Raw genomic sequence first — 24,810 nt, forward strand, 5'->3', positions numbered from 1 at the left:
TGAGGTCTGTGTGTGCCTTAAAGAAATGTTGTTGTTTTTTGTTTTTTTTTAACAACTTTTGCGAAATCCGTCAATTATATTTAACATTCTGGACATCTATGCAGAATCTCAGTTATACACCAACCAACAGAATAAATGATAAAGTCTCAGTCTGTTTTTGGATGCCAAACGATCATTATAATAATGTAATAATGATTTTTATTTCCATTACGTAAAATCCATATAGGCCTAGCCTATAAATGTACTGTATGAAAATGAATATTTCAAAAGTTTATTTTACTTACACTATTGTATAGGAAAATTACAATAGTTTTGTCCTAATTTCTTCACTTGCAAGAAATAAACCCTTGAGCTTTTATTTTGGAGAAAATACCCGATCACCATGCTGACTGCGTGAGCAAAGTGCGCACTTTTAATCACGTAGCACAAACAGAATGGCTATATAGGCTACTTAATTACAGTCTTGTGCTGTTTTATAAAGGCACAATGTCATATCATGGTTTCTGTGTTGGGAAAAAGGAGAAGAGAGAGTTCGGCAAAAGGCGGATTCAAACTCTGGTCGAACGCGTCAAAAGCTGCTTTCATGCATCTCACACCCTCGCCCTACGCCACTGTAGATATCCAGTGAGGTGTATCTTTTTTGCTAAATCTACGCAAATGTATCAGTGAGGTGTATCTTTTTAGTGCAAATGTAAGCTCTCAACTCGCGTTCAAAGTCATAGGCAGCACAGCGTCTCTCTGTGCATCGCAAAAGCCTGTGTTGACAGTTTGTTTAATATGAAGCGGGAGATTACCAGATACAGTATTTTGCTCGTGCCCTTGGGTGTGTGTTGTAGGCAACTGTACGTGCCGTTTGAACTGATGTGCTACTGCGATCTGTCACATTTAAAAGCGCCGAAACGTTCCATATCAAGAGTAAACTTCTCTGTCTAGTCTGTCGGTATCAGTGTCATCCTTTTCCGTGATTTTTCTCTGCGTGAGAAAATGCAGTGGTCCAATCAGTAGTTAATAGCCTGAACTTGCTTATAGTAATACAAAAAAAAAAATACAGCATGGAAGAATTTCTAATTCAGCGTGAGATTTCTTTGTTGAGTGTGAGACTGTGAGATTGTGGCTGAATGCGTGAGTGTCACGCCAGATGCGTGAGAGTTGGCAACCCGGGAGGATTCGTTGTGCAACATAGACTAAACGTCTGATAAATGTATTATCTTGTATAATGCACGCTCAGCACTAGGGCTGGGCGATAAATCGATTTTGTCAATTAACTCGAATTTGTAGTTTGCGCCTAATTGCGACGATTTTCTTGAATGAAAATCGTTTTTCTCTTTAACAACCATTTACGCAGCCATCTGGGCTCCCGTAGTTCCGACCGCACTCAGCGCTTGCTATGATAGAGATACACAAACAACATGGCAAATGAACAAGACCACGGCAGCAGAAGCACACCCGCCGAAAACATTTACAAGCTGAATCTACAGGGCCGCCAACTCTCACAAAACCACTGTGAGAGACGCAATTGTCACTTTTTACACTCTCTCATGCACACATCCATTTTCTCACGCAGAGAAACGTCGTGAAGCAAAGAGCAAGAGGACACTGACACCAACAGACAGAGCAGGTTGTTATTGATATGAGACAGATTCTCAGCTCTCAGATTCTGTCAAATTTGTTACGAAATTCAAACGATAAACACCGTTTTGGCGCTTGTAAATGTGACGTGATCACGTAAAAGATCACTAACAGATCTCAATTCAAGCGGCACATGAACCGATCATCTGTTACTCTTTACTGCTAACTTACCGAAATAAAACCGATCGATCAGTGTTTTTCAACCGTGGAAAGATGTCCATAAAAGAGCTGGAGAAGTTAGAGAACAACATGTGTCACGTAACGTTACATTTACCTCAGACTCAGGAATGCCTTTTTAATGATGCATGTTAGTTGGACTTAAAATAATTGCTATAGAGAGGAGCATTTTGCTAAATATGATAACTATATTACACATTTACTATATTTGACCTATATCATTAAAATATTATATCGTTGTTTGTTATTATAAAAACGCATTATGTTTAATTTGAGTTAGTTTTAACCTTTAATAATACCAGCTGACAGGGCTCTCTGTATGTTTACAGCATTGGGTAATTTATTTTTGGAGAACAATTAACATAACACATTAACGTACAGTATCTACCTAATATTTATCGAAAGGAATTGATATTGAATCAATATCAGAATCAAATCTTTGAAATTTGTGTTAAGCAATAATAAAAACAGTAGCATACAGTCTTTGTACCATGTAAACATTGTGTTTATGGTTAATTAGTTAAGAGGTGGTCCGGGCTCAAAACATGAAATGTGCAGATAGTTTAATGGGTATGAAACTATGGACCTATTAATATGACAAAATAATTTGAATTTGTAAATTTGAATTATTTGCAAGTGTAATCTAACAAAGTTGAATTTTAGGTGGTAGTTTAAATAGTTCTGAATTTGAATTTTTTTGTAACGAATATTGAACATTTGAAATTTATCAAACTGAAAGGATTGTATGGCTGAATTTTATGTATTTTCAAACAGCTAGTTTTTTTGGTTCTGAATTCAAATACTGCAAATATTCAGTTTAAAAAGATGAAGAAATTCGGAACTTCAAATTCAGTTTTCTAAAATTCAATCTCAAAAATTCAATGTCAAAAATTCAGGTCTTAAAGAAAGTAGGTAAGAGGTCATCCACAGGGAAGAGTAGATGATCTCAGAAAAGTCGAACACAGCATTTTGGCCAATTAGGGACTGCAGAAGTTTTCCAGCTGAACGTGGGGGTGATTCAAGAGGCTGCCAGTCTCTGACTCTGATCGTGAATCGCCCGGAGTGATTAAACATGGATGATTTTTTGTGTTTATATGTTAGGTAGTAGTGTTCTCAGCAAATGAGACATTTGTCTAAGAGGTCTCTGGTGTCAGTTTATTTTGAGTAAATTTGATTAGAACACCACCGTGTCTACTACACAGACAGGACGCGAGTGGCGCGACGCAACACAGTGCTTGAAGCGACTGTTACAAAGAGTTGAGACTAGGTCAGAAATAGGATGGGGAGTCCATGTGCTGTTTGGGATTTCACGGGCCACGTCGCTCCGCTCTCGTCTGGTCTACACTGCGCTGTACATCTATCATAAATACGATGCGAACCAGAGCTGTTTGAAAATACACGTCTTTAAAATTCAGCCATAAAATCCTTTCAGTTTGATAAATTTCAAATGTTCAATATTCGTTACAAAAAAAAAAATCTAATTCAGAACTATTTAAACTACCACCTAAAATTCAACTTTGTTAGATTACACTTGCAAATAATTCAAATTTACTAATTCAAATTCAAATCATTTTGTCATATTAGTAGCTCCATATGAAACCTAATGTCTAACGAATGTCAAACCTTAAAGAAGCACGTGGCAACTTTTTCAACTTAATAAATCCATTTAGAAATCATTTGGATGTTTAAATAACCAGTTCTGGTGAGAATGGTGACTTTCCCCGCTGCCCCCAGCTTTCCCATGCGGAAAACCAGGCTTGCAACATCAGGACTACCATCCTGGTAAATTGGAAAGAGGAAGTCTCGTGAGAAGCGAGAACGAGCGAGAAAAAGAGAGAAACATGAACTGCTTTACAGCGATTCGAAACACACACTCCCCCTCAAGCTCAATACTAGCTAAAAGAACCAACACACAACCATGGATAATGTTTCACAAGCTCCAGTGAAAAGAAAAAGGAGACGGTACTCAGCGGAGGAGATGAGGGAGAGGAAGAAAGCCATTGACCGAGCGAGGGACAGCACAAATAAATATTGGTCGTTCGTTTACTGAATGGCGAGAGCTAAAGAACAGTGTTTCTGTGTCAATAAAGTTGTTTATACTTTGGTCGGCTCTTATGATCTATAATTGTTCTATACTTACATGTAAAACATTGATTGCAACCAACAATGTATCCTGTCTACAGGATACATTACGTGAGCTTTGTCTGTACAATTATAAGACATATCACACTTCCTTTTGGGTGTAGATTAATCTAGAACTAAGATAAGAATAAGCAGTAATGGTTGCTAGATTAATCCACCCACCCCTTGTTACGGATTATGGTTGATAACAGAATACAAAAATGTACATGTCAATATTAAATGAGCTGGTTTCAAAACATACACCACGCTAGCTTCTTTTTGCAACCTCTCTCTCAAGTTTGCTCAAGTGCCAGCGATAAACCGTCAGCGTGTCAGTGGTGCCTAATGTTGCTCACTCCTGCACTATACTAACTTTCCACAATGTGATTTGCCTCTAGTTTTGTTTTCTTCCATCTGCACTCCTTTTTCCAGGACCAACTGCTATGTACATTCTATGATTTGTTCATGGAGATATTTCCTAGAGCTGATGATCTGAAAAAAGAGGAGTACCTTTCATGTTCCTGTAAAAGAATTAAACAATACATTGAATTATATACTTTTTCTATTGCCAGCTAATTTCGTGCCATTTGGGCATGGAGACGTGGTAAACCCCATTTCAGATGATGGAAGCTCTGAAGCCATTTACTTGCAGCAGCCTTTCAAATACTTTGGACGTGTATACAATCAGATCTATGTAAGCATTGGACTGTTTCTTTTTGGTTGTAGATGTTTTTCATTTAATACATCATCAATTAATTATGCTTCAATATTTTTTCTCAATTTATCTTTAGTCAAGAGAGTTCCCTTTCGTAGTCACTCCGAGTTACGTCGGATGACGGAGATCTGTGCAGTGGTCTGCCAGACTTTGCGCTTCTCCCTGGTTGCCTCAGCGCTGAAAGAGTGAATTTCCTCCTCTCATTTCTGAAAGAGCTGCACGTGGCACGTCTTTTTAAAGATGGTTCGCCCGTGTTCTTCTGGTTGCGGTCAATTCCTATCTTCCTCTGATGGGCACGAGCGCTGTTTTGTGTGTCTGGGCGTTGAGCACGCAGAAGCAGCGTTCGTGGATGACTCATGTTCTTTTTGTGGGAACATGACCATCGCAACACTAAGGTTAAGACTCAATGATCTTACTGGGAGAGTCCCCGCGTCCGCTACCCGTTCTGCTTCCTCTACCAGGGGGAGCTCTTCGGCTCGCAGACCAGGTGATCTGACAGTCACGGTGTGGAATAAAGCCCCGACGCTTGTTCCTCGGGCCACACCCTCCGCAGCTGTGTTGCAACCCGCGAGCACTGAAGCGTTTCAGACGAGTGCCTCTAAGGTGCCGTCTGTTTCGTTCAGTGCTCCGGAGGATGATTCGATGACGATTGCGGCATCACAAGGTGGGCTAGACTCCTCGGGAAGTGAGGATGCGGCTGCGTTGCTTCCCTCGGGAGCGCCAGCGTTGCCCGTGTCTGATCCCGAGATGACGGCCATGCTGTCTCGGGCCGCCGTGAGCATTGGGCTAGAGTGGAACCCTCCGCCCTATCCCGATCGCTCGTGGATGGATGATTGGCTTTTGGGCAAGACTGCTGCTTCACGGCCGCAGCCGACCCCAATCCCATTCTTTCCCGAACTGCATGAGGAACTGATGAAGACCTGGAAGGCTCCTTTGACCTCCCGTGAGCGCTCGTCAGTCTTCCCCGCCTTTCCTTCCCTTGACGGCGCGGCTGCCCGTGGGTATGCTGGGGTTCCCCCGGTGGAACGCTCTGTTGCGATGCAACTGATTCCTCAAAGCGCGTCCTCTCGCCGTGTTCCTAAGCAGCCCTCCAAAGCCTGTAGGTTCTCGTCGTCAAAGGCGGCGAGATCTTATAGAGCTGCAGGACAGGCGGCCGCTGCCCTGCACGCCATGAGCACCGTGCAGGTATTTCAAGCAAAGCTGCTCAGGGATATGCATTACACCGTGTCCTAACTACACGTGACGCGATAAAATTCCAGCAACAGCAAGTGTGTCTGTGCACACTAGACGCAACGCGACTTTGAGATGCCACACATTCAGAACAGCTCACATGCTGCATATCCCTTTGGTGTGAGCAGAGTCTCTCTGTGAAAGCGCACTGTTGGACCGCACTCGCATTTAATATGGGGAAGGACATAATCAAATCAAGAAATAACATTATTAAAAATCAAAACATTAACAAAATATACTCATTGACTAATTTTGTTATGAAGTACAGTCGTATGTTTACATAGAATTCAGTTTGAACGCTATATTATATGCTTTGAAAATCTGAGGTAAATTATCCGTTATCGCTTGTGGCACAGTGACTTATTTTTAACTACAAATAAATAATGTGTACTCATAAACAGTGTAATTTCTTCATTCTGTCAGCCGCGACGTCGTAGAAATAGGAACCGTTTCTAAATTAGAAACTTTGCGTGTCGCTGTCGCGTCTGGTTAGGACAAAAACTCTGATTAACATGGAAAAGATACCTTTTATCGCGTCGCGTGTAGTTAGGACACGATGTGAGGGTGGGACTGACCCAGGGGCTTTTAAAGGGATACTCCACTGGGATTTCATATTAAACTATGTTATTCCCTTAATTAAGACGAGCTGATGCATACCTCTCTCATCTCAGTGCGTGCACTCTATCGCTCTGTATTGCCGCAAAACTATGTTAGCACTTAGCTTAGCCCAGTGCATTAAATATGGGCCAGAAAGAGAAGCGACCAAACACTTCCTCGTTTTCCCAATTTAAACACAGTTGCTCGATTAGTGTCACTCGACCTAGGCTGGTGACACAAAATAAAACGTTGTGTTTTTCTAAGCGTTTAAAATTGATGACTATATTGTATGGCGGAATACCATAAAAAGTGCTTTAGAGCACTTTAACTTGGCGCAATAATACCTTCACACGTGAAAAGTCCTCTTACCGGCTTCCGCTTTGTCGCATGTCACGTTGGCTGCATTGACGGAAATAAGAGGGAGGGGGAGAGCGAGGAAGCGGGAGCCGGTAAGAGGACTTTTCACTTGTCTCTGAGAGAGTGGATTGGAGCGTGTGTTGTCCCCGGACCACGCCGCTCCCTTCCCCCTCTATCGCCAGACCCCCGGCAGAACAGACCCCCGTGGAATGCTGGTTCCTCCCCTGGTCTCTTCTGTCGGGGAGCGGAGCTCGACTGTGCACCCGCACGGGGTAACTCCTGTGCGTCTGCCGGTCTCTCCGCCTCGCTGCCCCTCCGGGGGGACGTCTGTGGTTCGTATGACCCCGCTCGATCGGTTCTTGGAAGCTTGGCTAGAGCTCCCCGGCCAGAACGATCAGACTCGGCTACGCGATTCAGTTCACACGGTCTCCTACCCGCTTCCGGGGAGTTCGCTTTACGATGGTCGGCGGCAATGCCCCGGTCATGAGAGCGGAGATTGCGACCCTGATGGCGAAGGGTGCAATCGAGACTGTCCCTCCAGCCGAGATGAGGTCAGGGTTTTACAGTCCCTATTTCATTGTCCCCAAGAAGACCGGTGGGTTACGACCGATCCTGGACCTTCGCGTTTTAAACCATACTCTTCACCGACTGCCATTCAAAATGATCACGGCCAAGCACATTTTCGAGTGCGTTCGGCCTCAGGATTGATTTGCAGAGATAGACCTGAAGGATGCGTACTTTCATGTCTCCATCTTGCCTCGACACAGACCGTTTCTGCGGTTTGCCTTCGAGGGACAGACATATCAGTACATGGTCCTCCCATTCGGGTTAGCTCTGTCTCCTTGCGTCTTTATGAAGATTGTCAAGGCGGCCCTTGTTCCCCTTCGCGAACACGGGGTTCGCATCCTGAATTATCTCAATGATTGGCTGATTCTGGCACACTCTCGCGAGCAGGTTTGCGAACACAGAGACTGGGCACCTAACCCGTCTGGGCCTTCGGGTCAATCGGGAGAAGAGCAAACTTTGCCCCGTGCAGAGGATCTCTTTTCTTGGTATGGAGATAGACTCGGTCGCCATGTCTGCGCAGCTCACCAGCGAGCGCGCTCACTCACTGTCTTGTCTTCGACAGTTCGAGGACAAGAGTGCAGTCCCACTGAAACTCTTTCAGAGCCTCCTGGGGCATATGGCATCCACAGCCGCGGCGACGCCGCTCGGACTGCTTCATATGGGACCGCTTCAGCTGTGGCTTCGCGATCGAGTCCCGAGGTGGGCATGGCATCGCGGTTCGCTCAGGGTCCCAGTGACTCCGACCTGCCGTCAGACCTTCTTCCAGTGGTCAAACCTCAGCTTTTTACGGGCCGGTGTCCCTCTTCTGCGAGTTTCCAGGCATGTGGTTGTCTCCACGGATGCCTCTACCACGGGTTGGGGAGCCATGTGCAATGGAAATGCAGCCGCGGGTTCCTGGACAGGTCCCCAGCATCTTATGCATATCAATTGCCTCGAGCTGCTGGCAGTATGCCTGGCCCTGCACCGCTTTCGAGCATTGCTCCGGGGTCAACACGTACTTGTCCGATCAGACAATACCGCGACAGTAGCGTATATCAACCATCAGGGTGGTCTACGCTCACGTCGGATGTCGCAGCTCGCACGCATCCTCCTATTATAGAGTCAGAAGCACCTGAGGTCCCTTTGTGCTATTTACATTCCAGGAGATCGGAACCTGGCAGCCGACGAGCTCCAGTCTCTGGCGAATGGCAACTCCATCCCCAGTCGGTCCAGCTGATATGGGACCAGTTCAGGGAGGCACAGATAGATCTGTTCGCTTCCCAGGACTCATCCCATTGTGCCCTGTATTACTCTCTGTCCGAGGGCACGCTCGACACAGACGCCTTGGCGCACAGCTGGCCGTGGGGTCTACGCAAGTATGCGTTTCCCCCAGTGAGCCTTCTCGCACGGACTCTGTGCAAGATCAAGGAGGACGAGGAGCAGGTCTTGTTAGTAGCCCCTTATTGGCCCACCAAGACTTGGTTCTCCAAACTGATGCTCCTCGCGACAGCACCTCCTTGGCCAATTCCTCTGAGGAAGGACCTCCTTTCTCAGAGACGAGGCACCCTGTGGCACCCTCGTCCCGAGCTCTGGAGACTACACGTGTGGCTCCTGGATGGGACGAGGCAGGTTTGAGTTCCCTGCCCCTGCTACCATCACTTCCGCTAGAGCGTCGTCCACTAGACACGTCTATGCGTTGAAGTGGAACCTCTTCGTCAACTGGTGCTCTTCTTGCCGAGAAGACCCCCGGAGATGCCCGATCAGCATCGTGCTTTCCTTCCTGCAAGAAGGGTTGGAGTGTAGGCTGTCTTCCTCCACCCTTAAGGTTTATGTCGCGGCTATTGGCGCGTTCCATGAAGCAGTTGAAGGTAAGTCATTGGGAAAGCATGACCTGGTCATCAGGTTCCTGAGGGGAGCGAGGAGACTGAATCCTCCTCGCCCTCCCCTCGTGCCCTCTTGGGACCTCTCAGTGGTTTTAAGTGCCCTGCAGAGGCCTCCCTTTGAGCCTTTGCAATCAGTAGAGATTAAGTTCCTGTCCATGAAGACAGCACTCCTGGTTGCATTGGCCTCCATCAAGAGGGTGGGGGACCGGCACGCATTCTCCGTAGACGAAGCGTGCCTGGAGTTCGGGCCGGCGTACTCTCACGTGATCCTGAGACCCCGGCCTGGATATATGCTCAAGGTCCCTACCACTCCCTTCCGGGACCAGGTGGTGAACCTGCAAGCGCTGCCCCTTGTGGAGGCAGACCCAGCCTTGGCACTGCTCTGTCCGGTACATGTACTCTGTGCTTACGTAGACAGAACGCTGTGTTTCAGGACCTCAGACCAGCTCTTTGTCTGTTATGGTGGGAGCCAGAAGGGAAGGGCTCTCTCAAAGCAGCAAGGTCGACCTTCGTGCCCCCTTGGTGTGATGGCCCATTCCATTCGGAGTGTTGGCTTCCTCTTGGGCTCTAGCGCATGGCGCCTCGCTAACAGTCATCTGCAGAGCTGCAGGCTGGGCGACACCGAATACATTCACGAGATTCTATAATGTTCGAGTGGAGCCTGTGTCCTCTCGTGTACTCGCTTCCGCCAGTACTGGACCCGCTCAGGTGTCTTCGCCTGCTCGCCATTCCACTCCTCGGACTGGATAAGTGCGATATTTCCTTTGCTGAGCCCTGAGTCCTCCAGCACTGTTGATGCTGGTGCCAGTGTCTTTTGCTCTGGACGTCGGCTAGGTGCCTCCGTGTGTCTGGTTACCTCCGGTAACTGTCACATGTGTATTCTCCACTGTAAGCCTCTCTGAGCATGTGTCTTCCCTCGGCAAGCCACCATGCCACTCCTGGAGTTAAGTTTCTAGCCACCCCCAGGTTGGTGACTCCAGTGTTCCCCCATATGAAGTCTCCTTGGGCCATATGTGTATTCTTAAGTCCTCCCTACGGGTAGGCATACTGGTATGGCAAGGACCCCCATTCTCCATCATCCGATGTAACTCGGAGTGACTACGAAAGGGAACGTCTCGGTTACGGATGTAACCCTCTTTCCCTGAGTAGGGAACAGAGACGTTACTTCTGCCTGCCACTTCCGCTGTACCACTGGGTAGACGCCTGGGTTCAGTCTCGGCTCCTCAGCGAAGACATACTGAGGTTGCGTCTGCTTCCTCCTTTTATACCCACGAGGTGGGGCGGAGATACGCTATGCAAATTCCGCAGCCCCAAGGCATTTTCATGCCATTGGCTCGTTTTTAAATACTCGAAGAGGATTGGCTTTCTATGCGAAACCCCCATTCTCCGTCATCCGACGTAACATCTCCGTTCCCTACTCAGGGAACGAGGGTTACATCCGTAACTGAGACGTTTTCTCCTGTTTAAGTGTACAACTGGATGTTTTTTAATGTCTTTGTAAACTGAATGATACTTTTGACTGGTAGCAGATAATTCTACAGCAATTTGATCTGCATTTTAGGTTAAAGATGTTTTCCATTTATTACATTATCAATTAATTATGCATCAATATTTTTTTTTTTATCAAATTCTCTTTAGTCAAGAGAGTGTACAACTGGATATTCTTAAACATAAACCGAATTATACTTTTGACTGTTAGCAGATAATTCTACAGCAATTTGATCTGAATTTTAGGTGAACAACAATGGTCACTTGACGTTTACTCAACCACTATCTGCCTACGTCCCTTATCTGAACGCTGGAATAGACATCATTGCTCCTCTATGGACTGACCTTTTCAATGTAAATGGTGGAACGATCTCCTATAGAGAGGACACAAGCAGTGCTGTACTGGAACAAGTCACTGAAGCTGTTCACCAATATTTCCCTCACGTGCCTTTTACCGCTTCATCAGCCTTTGTGGCTACCTGGGACCATGTGCCGTACTTCACGGGGGGAGGGGTAAGACCTAATCTCTGATTTTTGATGAATGCTCTATGTGTGTTTTTTGCTTATGGATGTTCTCCATTGTTCAATGTTTGTTTTTATTTTTATTTTTGAAAGTCGGCAACTTTCCAAGTGGTTTTGGCCTCCAATGGTGAACGCTCTTTCATCCTGGTCAACTATGGTGATATTGCAGAAACAGGACAAGTTTGGCTGGTGACCCCACCTAACACATTTTACAAATAGCAGAAATGATTGACAAGAAATTACTTTTGATCGAATTAAAGTGTATAGGCAAGAGATGACTTAATTTGCATAGGATTTGCTTGAGGTTTTAAATACTTGTTTTTTACTTTTACAGGCTGGTTATAACACAGTGGACTCTGTCAATTATTTCACAATTCCAGTGGCCAGTGCCCCAGAACTCTCATCCAGCAGTAATATCAATGTGGATGGTCGCTGGTCTTTCCGTGTTGATAGATCGGCATACAGTAAGCCAAAGAGTTGCCTGTTTTTCTGCAACATGATCCTCAAACTTTTAATCATTTCCATTTTTGAGGTTATACATTTCTGTGGAAGTACTAAACAATTCACTGGCGCTTATGCTTTTCCTTTTCCCAGCTAATTTCCTGCCGTTTGGGGATGGTGATGTAGTAAACCCCATTTCAGATGATGGAAGCTCTGAAGCCATTTACTTGCAGCAGCCTTTCAAATACTTTGGACGCGTATACAATCAGATCTATGTGAGAATTGGGCTTTTTCTTCTTTGTTAAAGATGTTTTCCATTTATTACATTATCAATTAATTATGCATCAAAATTTTTTAATCAAATTCTCTTTAGTCAAGAGAGTTTTCTCTTGTTTAAGTGTACAACTGGATATTCTTAAATGTAAACCGAATTATACTTTTGACTGGTAGCAGATAACTCTACAGCAATTTGATCTGAATTTTAGGTGAACAACAATGGTCACTTGACATTTACTCAACCACTATCTGCCTACGTCCCTTACCTGAATGCTGGAATAGACATCATTGCTCCTCTATGGACTGACCTTAAAAATGTAAATGGTGGAACAATCTCCTATAGAGAGGATACAAGCAGTGCTGTACTGGCACAAGTCACTGAAGCTGTTCACCAATATTTCCCTAACGTGCCTTTTGCTGCTTCATCAGCCTTTGTGGCTACCTGGGACCATGTGCCGTACTACACGGGGGGAGGGGTAAGACCTAATCTCTGATTTTTGATGAATGCTCTATGTGTGTTTTTTGCTTATGGATGTTCTCCATTGTTCAATGTTTGTTTTTTGTTTTTGTTTTTTTGAAAGTCGGCAACTTTCCAAGTGGTTTTAGTCTCCAATGGTGAACGCTCTTTCATCCTGAACAACTATGGTGATATTGCAGAAACAGGACAAGTTTGGCTGGTGAGTGGAGACACAATCCTAACACGTTTTACAAATAGCAGAAATGATTGACAATAAATTACTTGTGATCGAATTAAAGTGTAAAGGCAAGAGATTACTTAATTTAAATAGGATTTGCTTGAGGTTTTAAATACTTGTTTTTTACTTTTACAGGCTGGTTATAACACAGTGGACTCTGTCAATTATTTCACAATTCCAGTGGCCAGTGCCCCAGAACTCTCATCCAGCAGTAATATCAATGTGGATGGTCGCTGGTCTTTGCGTGTTGATAGATCGGCATACAGTAAGCCAAAGAGTTGCTTGTTTTTCTGCAACATAATCCTCAAACTTTTAACCATTTCCATTTTTGAGGTTATACATTTCTGTGGAAGTACTAAACAATTCACTGCCGCTTATGCTTTTCCTTTTCCCAGCTAATTTCCTGCCGTTTGGGGATGGTGATGTAGTAAACCCCATTTCAGATGATGGAAGCTCTGAAGCCATTTACTTGCAGCAGCCTTTCAAATACTTTGGACGTGTATACAATCAGATCTATGTGAGGATTGGACTTTTTCTTCTTTGTTTAAGATGTTTTCCATTTATTACATTATCAATTAATTATGCATCCAAATTTTTTAATCAAATTCTCTTCAGTCAAGAGAGTTTTCTCTTGTTTAAGTGTACAACTGGATATTCTTAAACGTAAACCGAATTATACTGTTGACTGGTAGCAGATAATTCTACAGCAATTTAATCTGAATTTTAGGTGAACAACAATGGTCACTTGACATTTACTCAACCACTATCTGCATTCGTCCCTTATCTGAACGCTGGAATAGACATCATTGCTCCTCTATGGACTGACCTTAAAAATGTAAATGGTGGAACGATCTCCTATAGAGAGGATACAAGCAGTGCTGTACTGGAACAAGTCACTGAAGCTGTTCACCAATATTTCCCTCACGTGGCTTTTACCGCTTCATCAGCCTTTGTGGCTACATGGGACCATGTGCCGTACTACACGGGGGGAGGGGTAAGACCTAATCTCTGATTTTTGATGAATGCTCTATGTGTGTTTTTTGCTTATGGATGTTCTCCATTGTTCAATGTTTGTTTTTATTTATTTTTTTTGAAAGTCGGCAACTTTCCAAGTGGTTTTAGTCTCCAATGGTGAACGCTCTTTCATCCTGAACAACTATGGTGATATTGCAGAAACAGGACAAGTTTGGCTGGTGAGTGGAGACACAATCCTAACACGTTTTACAAATAGCAGAAATGATTGACAATAAATTACTTGTGATCGAATTAAAGTGTATAGGCAAGAGATTACTTAATTTAAATAGGATTTGCTTGAGGTTTTAAATACTTGTTTTTTACTTTTACAGGCTGGTTATAACACAGTGGACTCTGTCAATTATTTCACAATTCCAGTGGCCAGTGCCCCAGAACTCTCATCCAGCAGTAATATCAATGTGGATGGTCGCTGGTCTTTGCGTGTTGATAGATCGGCATACAGTAAGCCAAAGAGTTGCCTGTTTTTCTGCAACATAATCCTCAAACTTTTAACCATTTCCATTTTTGAGGTTATACATTTCTGTGGAAGTACTAAACAATTCACTGGCGCTTATGCTTTTCCTTTTCCCAGCTAATTTCCTGCCGTTTGGGGATGGTGATGTAGTAAACCCCATTTCAGATGATGGAAGCTCTGAAGCCATTTACTTGCAGCAGCCTTTCAAATACTTTGGACGCGTATACAATCAGATCTATGTGAGGATTGGACTTTTTCTTCTTTGTTTAAGATGTTTTCCATTTATTACATTATCAATTAATTATGCATCCAAATTTTTTAATCAAATTCTCTTTAGTCAAGAGAGTTTTCTCTTGTTTAAGTGTACAACTGGATATTCTTAAACGTAAACCGAATTATACTTTTGACTGGTAGCAGATAATTCTACAGCAATTTAATCTGAATTTTAGGTGAACAACAATGGTCACTTGACGTTTACTCAACCACTATCTGCATTCGTCCCTTATCTGAACGCTGGAATAGACATCATTGCTCCTCTATGGACTGACCTTAAAAATGTAAATGGTGGAACGATCTCCTATAGAGAGGATACAAGCAGTGCTGTACTGGAACAAGTCACTGAAGCTGTTCACCAATATTTCCCTCACGTGCCTTTTACCGCTTCATCAGCCTTTGTGGCTACATGGGACCATGTGCCGTACTACACGGGGGGAGGGGTAAGACCTAATCTCTGATTTTTGATGAATGCTCTATGTGTGTTTTTCGCTTATGGATGTTCTCCATTGTTCAATGTTTGTTTTTATTTTTATTTTTGAAAGTCGGCAACTTTCCAAGTGGTTTTAGTCTCCAATGGTGAACGCTCTTTCATCCTGGTCAACTATGGTGATATTGCAGAAACAGGACAAGTCTGGCTGGTGAGTGGAGAGACAATCCTAACACGTTTTACAAATAGCAGAAATGATTGACAAGAAATTACTTTTGATCGAATTAAAGTGTATAGGCAAGAGATGACTTAATTTGAATAGGATTTGCTTGAGGTTTTAAATACTTGTTTTTTACTTTTACAGGCTGGTTATAACACAGTGGACTCTGTCAATTCTTTCACAATTCCAGCGGCCAGTGCCCCAGAACTCTCATCCAGCAGTAATATCAATGTGGATGGTCGCTGGTCTTTCCGTGTTGATAGATCGGCATACAGTAAGCCAAAGAGTTGCCTGTTTTTCTGCAACATGATCCTCAAACTTTTAATCATTTCCATTTTTGAGGTTATACATTTCTGTGAAAGTACTAAACAATTCACTGGCGCTTATGCTTTTCCTTTTCCCAGCTAATTTCCTGCCGTTTGGGGATGGTGATGTAGTAAACCCCATTTCAGATGATGGAAGCTCTGAAGCCATTTACTTGCAGCAGCCTTTCAAATACTTTGGACGCGTATACAATCAGATCTATGTAAGGATTGGATTTTTTCTTCTTGATTAAAGATGTTTTCCATTTATTACATTATCAATTAATTATGATTCAATTTTTTTTTTTTTATCAAATTCTCTTTAGTCAAGAGAGTGTACAACTGTATATTCTTAAATGTAAACCGAATTATACTTTTCACAGTTAGCAGATAATTCTACAGCAATTTGATCTGAATTTTAGGTGAACAACAATGGTCACTTGACGTTTACTCAACCACTATCTGCCTACGTCCCTTATCTGAACGCTGGAATAGACATCATTGCTCCTCTATGGACTGACCTTTTCAATGTAAATGGTGGAACGATCTCCTATAGAGAGGATACAAGCAGTGCTGTACTGGCACAAGTCACTGAAGCTGTTCACCAATATTTCCCTAACGTGACTTTTACTGCTTCATCAGCCTTTGTGGCTACCTGGGACAGTGTGCCGTACATCACTGGTGGAGGGGTAAGAGCTAATCTCTGATTTTTGATGAATGCTCTATGTGTGTCTTTAGTTATGAATGTTCTCAATTGTTCAATGTTTGTTTTTTGTTTGATTTTTTAAGTCGGTCACTTTCCAAGTGGTTTTGGCCTCCAATGGGGAACGCTCTTTCATCCTGATCAACTATGGTGATATTGCAGAAACAGGACAAATTTGGCTGGTAAGTGGAGTGAAGGTCCTAGCACTTTTTACAAATAGTAGAAATGACTGACTAGAAATTACTTATGGTCAAATTTATACCTTACTGATAAGCAAGAGATGGTTTATTTGGAATAGGATTTGGTTGCAGTTTTAAATACTCTTTTATACTTTTACAGGCTGGATATGACACAGTGGACTCTGTCAATTCTTTCACAATTCCAGCGGCCAGTGCCCCAGAACTCTCATCCAGCAGTAATATCAATGTGGATGGTCGCTGGTCTTTCCGCGTTGATAGATCGGCATACAGTAAGCCAAAGAGTTGCCTGTTTTTCTGCAACATGATCCTCAAACTCTTAACCAGTTGCATTTTTAAGGTTATACATTTCTGTGGAAGTACTAAACAATTCACTGGTGCTTATGCTTTTCCTTTTCCCAGCTAACTTCCTGCCGTTTGGGGATGGTGATGTAGTAAACCCCATTTCAGATGATGGAAGCTCTGAAGCCATTTACTTGCAGCAGCCTTTCAAATACTTTGGTCGCGTATACAATCAGATCTATGTGAGGATTGGGCTTTTTCTTCTTTGTTAAAGATGTTTTCCATTTATTACATTATCAATTAATTATGATTCAATATTTTTTCTCAATTTCTCTTTAGTCAAGAGAGTTTTTCTCCTGTTTATGTGTAATCCTGGATGTTTTTTAACGTCTTTATAAACTGAATGATACTTTTGACTGGTAGCAGATAATTCTACAGCAATTTGATCTGCATTTTAGGTGAACAACAATGGTCACTTGACGTTTACTCAACCACTATCTGCATTCGTCCCTTATCTGAACGCTGGAATAGACATCATTGCCCCTCTATGGACTGACCTTAAAAATGTAATTGGTGGAACGATCTCCTATAGAGAGGACACAAGCAGTGCTGTACTGGAACAAGTCACTGAAGCTGTTCAACAATATTTCCCTAACGTGCCTTTTACCGCTTCATCAGCCTTTGTGGCTACATGGGACCATGTGCCGTACTACACGGGGGGAGGGGTAAGACCTAATCTCTGATTTTTGATGAATGCTCTATGTGTGTTTTTCGCTTATGGATGTTCTCCATTGTTCAATGTTTGTTTTTATTTTTATTTTTGAAAGTCGGCAACTTTCCAAGTGGTTTTAGTCTCCAATGGTGAACGCTCTTTCATCCTGGTCAACTATGGTGATATTGCAGAAACAGGACAAGTCTGGCTGGTGAGTGGAGAGACAATCCTAACACGTTTTACAAATAGCAGAAATGATTGACAAGAAATTACTTTTGATCGAATTAAAGTGTATAGGCAAGAGATGACTTAATTTGAATAGGATTTGCTTGAGGTTTTAAATACTTGTTTTTTACTTTTACAGGCTGGTTATAACACAGTGGACTCTGTCAATTCTTTCACAATTCCAGCGGCCAGTGCCCCAGAACTCTCATCCAGCAGTAATATCAATGTGGATGGTCGCTGGTCTTTCCGTGTTGATAGATCGGCATACAGTAAGCCAAAGTGTTGCCTGTTTTTCTGCAACATGATCCTCAAACTTTTAATCATTTCCATTTTTGAGGTTATACATTTCTGTGGAAGTACTAAACAATTCACTGGCGCTTATGCTTTTCCTTTTCCCAGCTAATTTCCTGCCGTTTGGGGATGGTGATGTAGTAAACCCCATTTCAGATGATGGAAGCTCTGAAGCCATTTACTTGCAGCAGCCTTTCAAATACTTTGGACGCGTATACAATCAGATCTATGTGAGGATTGGACTTTTTCTTCTTGATTAAAGATGTTTTCCATTTATTACATTATCAATTAATTATGATTCAATATTTTTTTTTTATCAAATTCTCTTTAGTCAAGAGAGTGTACAACTGGATATTCTTAAACGTAAACCGAATTATACTTTTGACTGTTAGCAGATAATTCTACAGCCATTTGATCTGAATTTTAGGTGAACAACAATGGTCACTTGACGTTTACTCAACCACTATCTGCCTACGTCCCTTATCTGAACGCTGGAATAGACATCATTGCTCCTCTATGGACTGACCTTTTCAATGTAAATGGTGGAACGATCTCCTATAGAGAGGATACAAGCAGTGCTGTACTGGAACAAGTCACTGAAGCTGTTCAACAATATTTCCCTAACGTGCCTTTTGCTGCTTCATCAGCCTTTGTGGCTACATGGGACCGTGTGCCGTACATCACTGGTGGAGGGGTAAGAGCTAATCTCAGATTTTTGATGAATGCTCTATGTGTGTCTTTAGTTATGAATGTTCTCAATTGTTCAATGTTTGTTTTTTGTTTGGTCTTTGAAGTCGGTCACTTTCCAAGTGGTTTTGGCCTCCAATGGGGAACGCTCTTTCATCCTGATCAACTATGGTGATATTGCAGAAACAGGACAAATTTGGCTGGTAAGTGGAGTGAAGGTCCTAGCACTTTTTACAAATAGTAGAAATGACTGACTAGAAATTACTTATGGTCAAATTTATACCTTACTGATAAGCAAGAGATGGTTTATTTGGAATAGGATTTGGTTGCAGTTTTAAATTCTCTTTTATACTTTTATAGGCTGGATATGACACAGTGGACTCTGTCAATTCTTTCACAATTCCAGCGGCCAGTGCCCCAGAACTCTCATCCAGCAGTAATATCAATGTGGATGGTCGCTGGTCTTTCCGCGTTGATAGATCGGCATACAGTAAGCCAAAGAGTTGCCTGTTTTTCTGCAACATGATCCTCAAACTCTTAACCAGTTGCAATTTTGAGGTTATACATTTCTGTGGAAGTACTAAACAATTCACTGGCGCTTATGCTTTTCCTTTTCCCAGCTAATTTCCTGCCATTTGGGGATGGTGATGTAGTAAACCCCATTTCAGATGATGGAAGCTCTGAAGCCATTTACTTGCAGCAGCCTTTCAAATACTTTGGACGCGTATACAATCAGATCTATGTAAGCATTGGACTTTTTCATTTTGGTTGTAGATGTTTTTCATTTAATACATCATCAATAAAATTATGCTTCAATATTTTTTCTCAATTTCTCTTTAGTCAAGAGAGTTTTTCTCCTGTTTATGTGTAATCCTGGATGTTTTTTAACGTCTTTGTAAACTGAATGATACTTTTGACTGGTAGCAGATAATTCTACAGCAATTTGATCTGCATTTTAGGTGAACAACAATGGTCACTTGACGTTTACTCAACCACTATCTGCCTTCGTCCCTTATCTGAACGCTGGAATAGACATCATTGCCCCTCTATGGACTGACCTTAAAAATGTAAATGGTGGAACGATCTCCTATAGAGAGGATACAAGCAGTGCTGTACTGGCACAAGTCACTGAAGCTGTTCACCAATATTTCCCTCACGTGCCTTTTACTGCTTCATCAGCCTTTGTGGCTACCTGGGACCATGTGCCGTACTACACGGGGGGAGGGGTAAAACCTAATCTCTGATTTTTGATGAATGCTCTATGTGTGTTTTTTGCTTATGGATGTTCTCCATTGTTCAATGTTTGTTTTTATTTTTATTTTTGAAAGTCGGCAACTTTCCAAGTGGTTTTAGTCTCCAATGGTGAACGCTCTTTCATCCTGGTCAACTATGGTGATATTGCAGAAACAGGACAAGTCTGGCTGGTGAGTGGAGAGACAATCCTAACACGTTTTACAAATAGCAGAAATGATTGACAAGAAATTACTTTTGATCGAATTAAAGTGTATAGGCAAGAGATGACTTAATTTGAATAGGATTTGCTTGAGGTTTTAAATACTTGTTTTTTACTTTTACAGGCTGGTTATAACACAGTGGACTCTGTCAATTCTTTCACAATTCCAGCGGCCAGTGCCCCAGAACTCTCATCCAGCAGTAATATCAATGTGGATGGTCGCTGGTCTTTCCGTGTTGATAGATCGGCATACAGTAAGCCAAAGAGTTGCCTGTTTTTCTGCAACATGATCCTCAAACTTTTAATCATTTCCATTTTTGAGGTTATACATTTCTGTGAAAGTACTAAACAATTCACTGGCGCTTATGCTTTTCCTTTTCCCAGCTAATTTCCTGCCGTTTGGGGATGGTGATGTAGTAAACCCCATTTCAGATGATGGAAGCTCTGAAGCCATTTACTTGCAGCAGCCTTTCAAATACTTTGGACGCGTATACAATCAGATCTATGTAAGGATTGGATTTTTTCTTCTTGATTAAAGATGTTTTCCATTTATTACATTATCAATTAATTATGATTCAATTTTTTTTTTTTTTATCAAATTCTCTTTAGTCAAGAGAGTGTACAACTGTATATTCTTAAATGTAAACCGAATTATACTTTTCACAGTTAGCAGATAATTCTACAGCAATTTGATCTGAATTTTAGGTGAACAACAATGGTCACTTGACGTTTACTCAACCACTATCTGCCTACGTCCCTTACCTGAATGCTGGAATAGACATCATTGCTCCTCTATGGACTGACCTTTTCAATGTAAATGGTGGAACGATCTCCTATAGAGAGGATACAAGCAGTGCTGTACTGGCACAAGTCACTGAAGCTGTTCACCAATATTTCCCTAACGTGACTTTTACTGCTTCATCAGCCTTTGTGGCTACCTGGGACAGTGTGCCGTACATCACTGGTGGAGGGGTAAGAGCTAATCTCTGATTTTTGATGAATGCTCTATGTGTGTCTTTAGTTATGAATGTTCTCAATTGTTCAATGTTTGTTTTTTGTTTGATTTTTTAAGTCGGTCACTTTCCAAGTGGTTTTGGCCTCCAATGGGGAACGCTCTTTCATCCTGATCAACTATGGTGATATTGCAGAAACAGGACAAATTTGGCTGGTAAGTGGAGTGAAGGTCCTAGCACTTTTTACAAATAGTAGAAATGACTGACTAGAAATTACTTATGGTCAAATTTATACCTTACTGATAAGCAAGAGATGGTTTATTTGGAATAGGATTTGGTTGCAGTTTTAAATACTCTTTTATACTTTTACAGGCTGGATATGACACAGTGGACTCTGTCAATTCTTTCACAATTCCAGCGGCCAGTGCCCCAGAACTCTCATCCAGCAGTAATATCAATGTGGATGGTCGCTGGTCTTTCCGCGTTGATAGATCGGCATACAGTAAGCCAAAGTGTTGCCTGTTTTTCTGCAACATGATCCTCAAACTCTTAACCAGTTGCATTTTTAAGGTTATACATTTCTGTGGAAGTACTAAACAATTCACTGGCGCTTATGCTTTTCCTTTTCCCAGCTAACTTCCTGCCGTTTGGGGATGGTGATGTAGTAAACCCCATTTCAGATGATGGAAGCTCTGAAGCCATTTACTTGCAGCAGCCTTTCAAATACTTTGGACGCGTATACAATCAGATCTATGTAAGGATTGGACTGTTTCTGCTTGGTTAAATATGTTTTTCCATGTATTACATCATCAATTAATTATGCATCAATATTTTTCCATCAAATTCTCTTTAGTCAAGAGAGTTTTCCCTTGTTTAAATGTACAACTGGATATTTTTAAACGTCTTTATTAACTGAATGAGAATTTTAACTGGTAGCAGATAATTCTACAACAATTTAATCTGAATTTTAGGTGAACAACAATGGTCACTTGACGTTTACTCAACCACTATCTGCCTACGTCCCTTACCTGAACGCTGGAATAGACATCATTGCTCCTCTATGGACTGACCTTTTCAATGTAAATGGTGGAACGATCTCCTATAGAGAGGATACAAGCAGTGCTGTACTGGAACAAGTCACTGAAGCTGTTCAACAATATTTCCCTAACGTGACTTTTACTGCTTCATCAGCCTTTGTGGCTACATGGGACAGTGTCCCGTACATCACTGGTGGAGGGGTAAGACCTAATCTCAGATTTTTGATGAATGCTCTATGTGTGTCTTTAGTTATGAATGTTCTCAATTGTTCAATGTTTGTTTTTTGTTTGGTCTTTGAAGTCGGTCACTTTCCAAGTGGTTTTGGCCTCCAATGGGGAACGCTCTTTCATCCTGATCAACTATGGTGATATTGCAGAAACAGGACAAATTTGGCTGGTAAGTGGAGTGAAGATCCTAGCACTTTTTACAAATAGTAGAAATGACTGACTAGAAATTACTTATGGTCAAATTTATACCTTAATGATAAGCAAGAGATGGTTTATTTGGAATAGGATTTGGTTGCAGTTTTAAATACTCTTTTTTTACTTTTACAGGCTGGTTATGACACAGTGGACTCTGTCAATTCTTTCACAATTCCAGCGGCCAGTGCCCCAGAACTCTCATCCAGCAGTAATATCAATGTGGATGGTCGCTGGTCTTTCCGTGTTGATAGATCGGCATACAGTAAGCCAAAGAGTTGCCTGTTTTTCTGCAACATGATCTTCAAACTTTTAATCAGTTGCATTTTTGAGGTTATACATTTTTGTGGAAGTACTAAACAATTCACTGGCCCTTATGCTTTTCCTTTTCCCAGCTAATTTCCTGCCGTTTGGGGATGGAGACATAGTAAACCCCATTTCAGATGATGGAAGCTCTGAAGCCATTTACTTGCAGCAGCCTTTCAAATACTTTGGACGCGTATACAATCAGATCTATGTAAGGATTTGACTTTTTCTTCTTGGTTAAAGATGTTTTCCATTTATTACATCATCAATTAATTATGCATCAATATTTTTTTTATGAAATTCTCTTTAGTCAAGAGAGTTTTCTCTTGTTTAAGGCTATGTTTACATGGAAACGATTCTGAAGAGAAAACGCAAAAGTGGCGTTGCGTTATCACTTTTTATTCTGCGTTTAGATGAGTGTTTTGGGTGTGAAATCCACGTGCAGATGGTAACGCAAAAGTCTGTGAAATTCAATGTAGTATGCACTCCAGGCAGCTAAGAGTGCATACTACAACAACACCAAGACCGCGCGCCTGCATACAACCTTTACTGTCAAGCAGACCTTTTCGTTTTTACCCTTTACACGGGAACGCAGCGGTGGAGCGTTTTTAAGATTTCCACTCTGGAGGGTGGTTTCACTTTTTTTGCGTCTTTAAGCCCCCAAAACGCCATCTCTGTGTAAACGAAAGGCACATCCGCTAAAATATTTTTACATTTTCACCCGCGAGCGTTCTCGTGTAAACAGGGCCTAAGTGTACAACTGGATATTCTTAAGCGTAAACCGAATTATACTGTTGACTGGTAGCAGATAATTCTACAGCAATTTGATCTGAATTTTAGGTGAACAACAATGGTCACTTGACGTTTACTCAACCACTATCTGCCTACGTCCCTTACCTGAACGCTGGAATAGACATCATTGCTCCTCTATGGACTGACCTTTACAATGTAAATGGTGGAACGATCTCCTATAGAGAGGATACAAGCAGTGCTGTACTGGCACAAGTCACTGAAGCTGTTCAACAATATTTCCCAAATGTGCCTTTTACTGCTTCATCAGCCTTTGTGGCTACATGGGACAGTGTCCCGTACATCACTGGTGGAGGGGTAAGACCTAATCTCAGATTTTTGATGAATGCTCTATGTGTGTCTTTAGTTATGAATGTTCTCAATGGTTCAATGTTGGTTTTTTGTTTGATCTTTGAAGTCGGTCACTTTCCAAGTGGTTTTGGCCTCCAATGGAGAACGCTCTTTCATCCTGATCAACTATGGTGATATTGCAGAAACAGGACAAATTTGGCTGGTAAGTGGAGTGAAGATCCTAGCCCTTTTTACAGATAGTAGAAATTACTGACTAGAAATTACTTAGGGACCGTTCGATATTTATGGAAAGGTCCACCGGAGGAAAATAGGGGAGGATCATGTCTTTTTATTCTTTGATGAGGGGAGGGTCATCCAACTTTTTTTAGTCTATAGGGGAGGGTCACCCAAATTTTGTATTCATCAAAACAGGTAAATTTCAAAGTGGCTTGTTTGGTGCATATTTTTTCCATGTAGCTCCATGTAGCTCTCTCGGTCTCGGCCACCGGGCCGCAATAATTTTTTTTCCAGGATGGTAGGGGAAGGTCCCGCCTTTTTCACCTCTGATTGGCTAGAAGTGCTCTCCTCCGATTGGTTATTTGATTTGGCCGTGAAACGTCATCTCGTGCTCATGGCAGGCTGTCTGCTAGCAGAGCCCGTCTAGTCTGTTTTGACCCTACTCCTAAACCTACCCAACATACACACGCATATAAACCTACCCAACACACACAATACTGCTAAACCTACCCAACATACACACACATCTAAACCTACCCAACACACACAATACTGCTAAACCTACCCAACATACACACACATCTAAACCTACCCAACACACACAATACTGCTAAACCTACCCAACAAACACACACATCTAAACCTACCCAACGCACACACACTACTCCTAAACCTACCCAACAGACACACACACCTAAACCTACCCAACACACACACTACTCCCAACCCAAAAGACACACACTAACCTACTACTAAACTTACCCAAGCCAACATACACACACACAAATCAAATAACCAATCGGAGGAGAGCCCTTCTAGCTAATCAGAGGCGAAAA

The 24,810-nt window shown here is 42.2% G+C and overlaps 1 protein-coding gene and 1 long non-coding RNA gene across 2 annotated transcripts in view; one reads left to right on the forward strand and one right to left on the reverse strand.

The window, feature by feature from the left end:
* Positions 1 to 24,810, reverse strand: part of LOC148966930 (uncharacterized) — a 461,761-nt gene that overhangs the window by 70,262 nt on the left and 366,689 nt on the right. The window lies entirely within an intron of this gene.
* Positions 1,410 to 24,011, forward strand: LOC120466815 (uncharacterized). Its single transcript, XM_089127300.1, has 44 exons — positions 1,410 to 1,503; positions 4,500 to 4,621; positions 10,990 to 11,256; positions 11,359 to 11,454; positions 11,600 to 11,741; positions 11,860 to 11,981; positions 12,192 to 12,458; positions 12,564 to 12,659; positions 12,813 to 12,954; positions 13,073 to 13,194; positions 13,405 to 13,671; positions 13,775 to 13,870; positions 14,024 to 14,165; positions 14,284 to 14,405; positions 14,616 to 14,882; positions 14,985 to 15,080; positions 15,234 to 15,375; positions 15,494 to 15,615; positions 15,814 to 16,080; positions 16,181 to 16,276; positions 16,434 to 16,575; positions 16,694 to 16,815; positions 17,032 to 17,298; positions 17,401 to 17,496; positions 17,650 to 17,791; positions 17,910 to 18,031; positions 18,229 to 18,495; positions 18,596 to 18,691; positions 18,849 to 18,990; positions 19,109 to 19,230; positions 19,448 to 19,714; positions 19,817 to 19,912; positions 20,066 to 20,207; positions 20,326 to 20,447; positions 20,647 to 20,913; positions 21,014 to 21,109; positions 21,267 to 21,408; positions 21,527 to 21,648; positions 21,866 to 22,132; positions 22,233 to 22,328; positions 22,487 to 22,616; positions 22,747 to 22,868; positions 23,498 to 23,764; positions 23,865 to 24,011. Exons 1-44 carry the CDS (start codon positions 1,410 to 1,412, stop codon positions 24,009 to 24,011), a joined length of 6,888 nt encoding a protein of 2,295 aa, XP_088983426.1.

This window comes from Pimephales promelas, chromosome 24 (assembly GCF_988280905.1).
Source record: "Pimephales promelas chromosome 24, fPimPro1.hap1.1, whole genome shotgun sequence".
NCBI lineage: Eukaryota > Metazoa > Chordata > Actinopteri > Cypriniformes > Leuciscidae > Pimephales > Pimephales promelas.

What these genes read in the sequence shown, in the direction of transcription:
- LOC120466815 (XM_089127300.1), top strand. Translation starts at nt 1,410, where the DNA reads ATGGCAAATGAACAAGACCACGGCAGCAGAAGCACACCCGCCGAAAAC. An exon ending in GGCATACAGTAAGCCAAAGA is followed by an intron (nt 14,166 to 14,283) that starts GTTGCCTGTTTT and finishes TCCTTTTCCCAG; the next exon opens with CTAATTTCCTGCCGTTTGGG. An exon ending in CGTACATCACTGGTGGAGGG is followed by an intron (nt 16,081 to 16,180) that starts GTAAGAGCTAAT and finishes TGATTTTTTAAG; the next exon opens with TCGGTCACTTTCCAAGTGGT.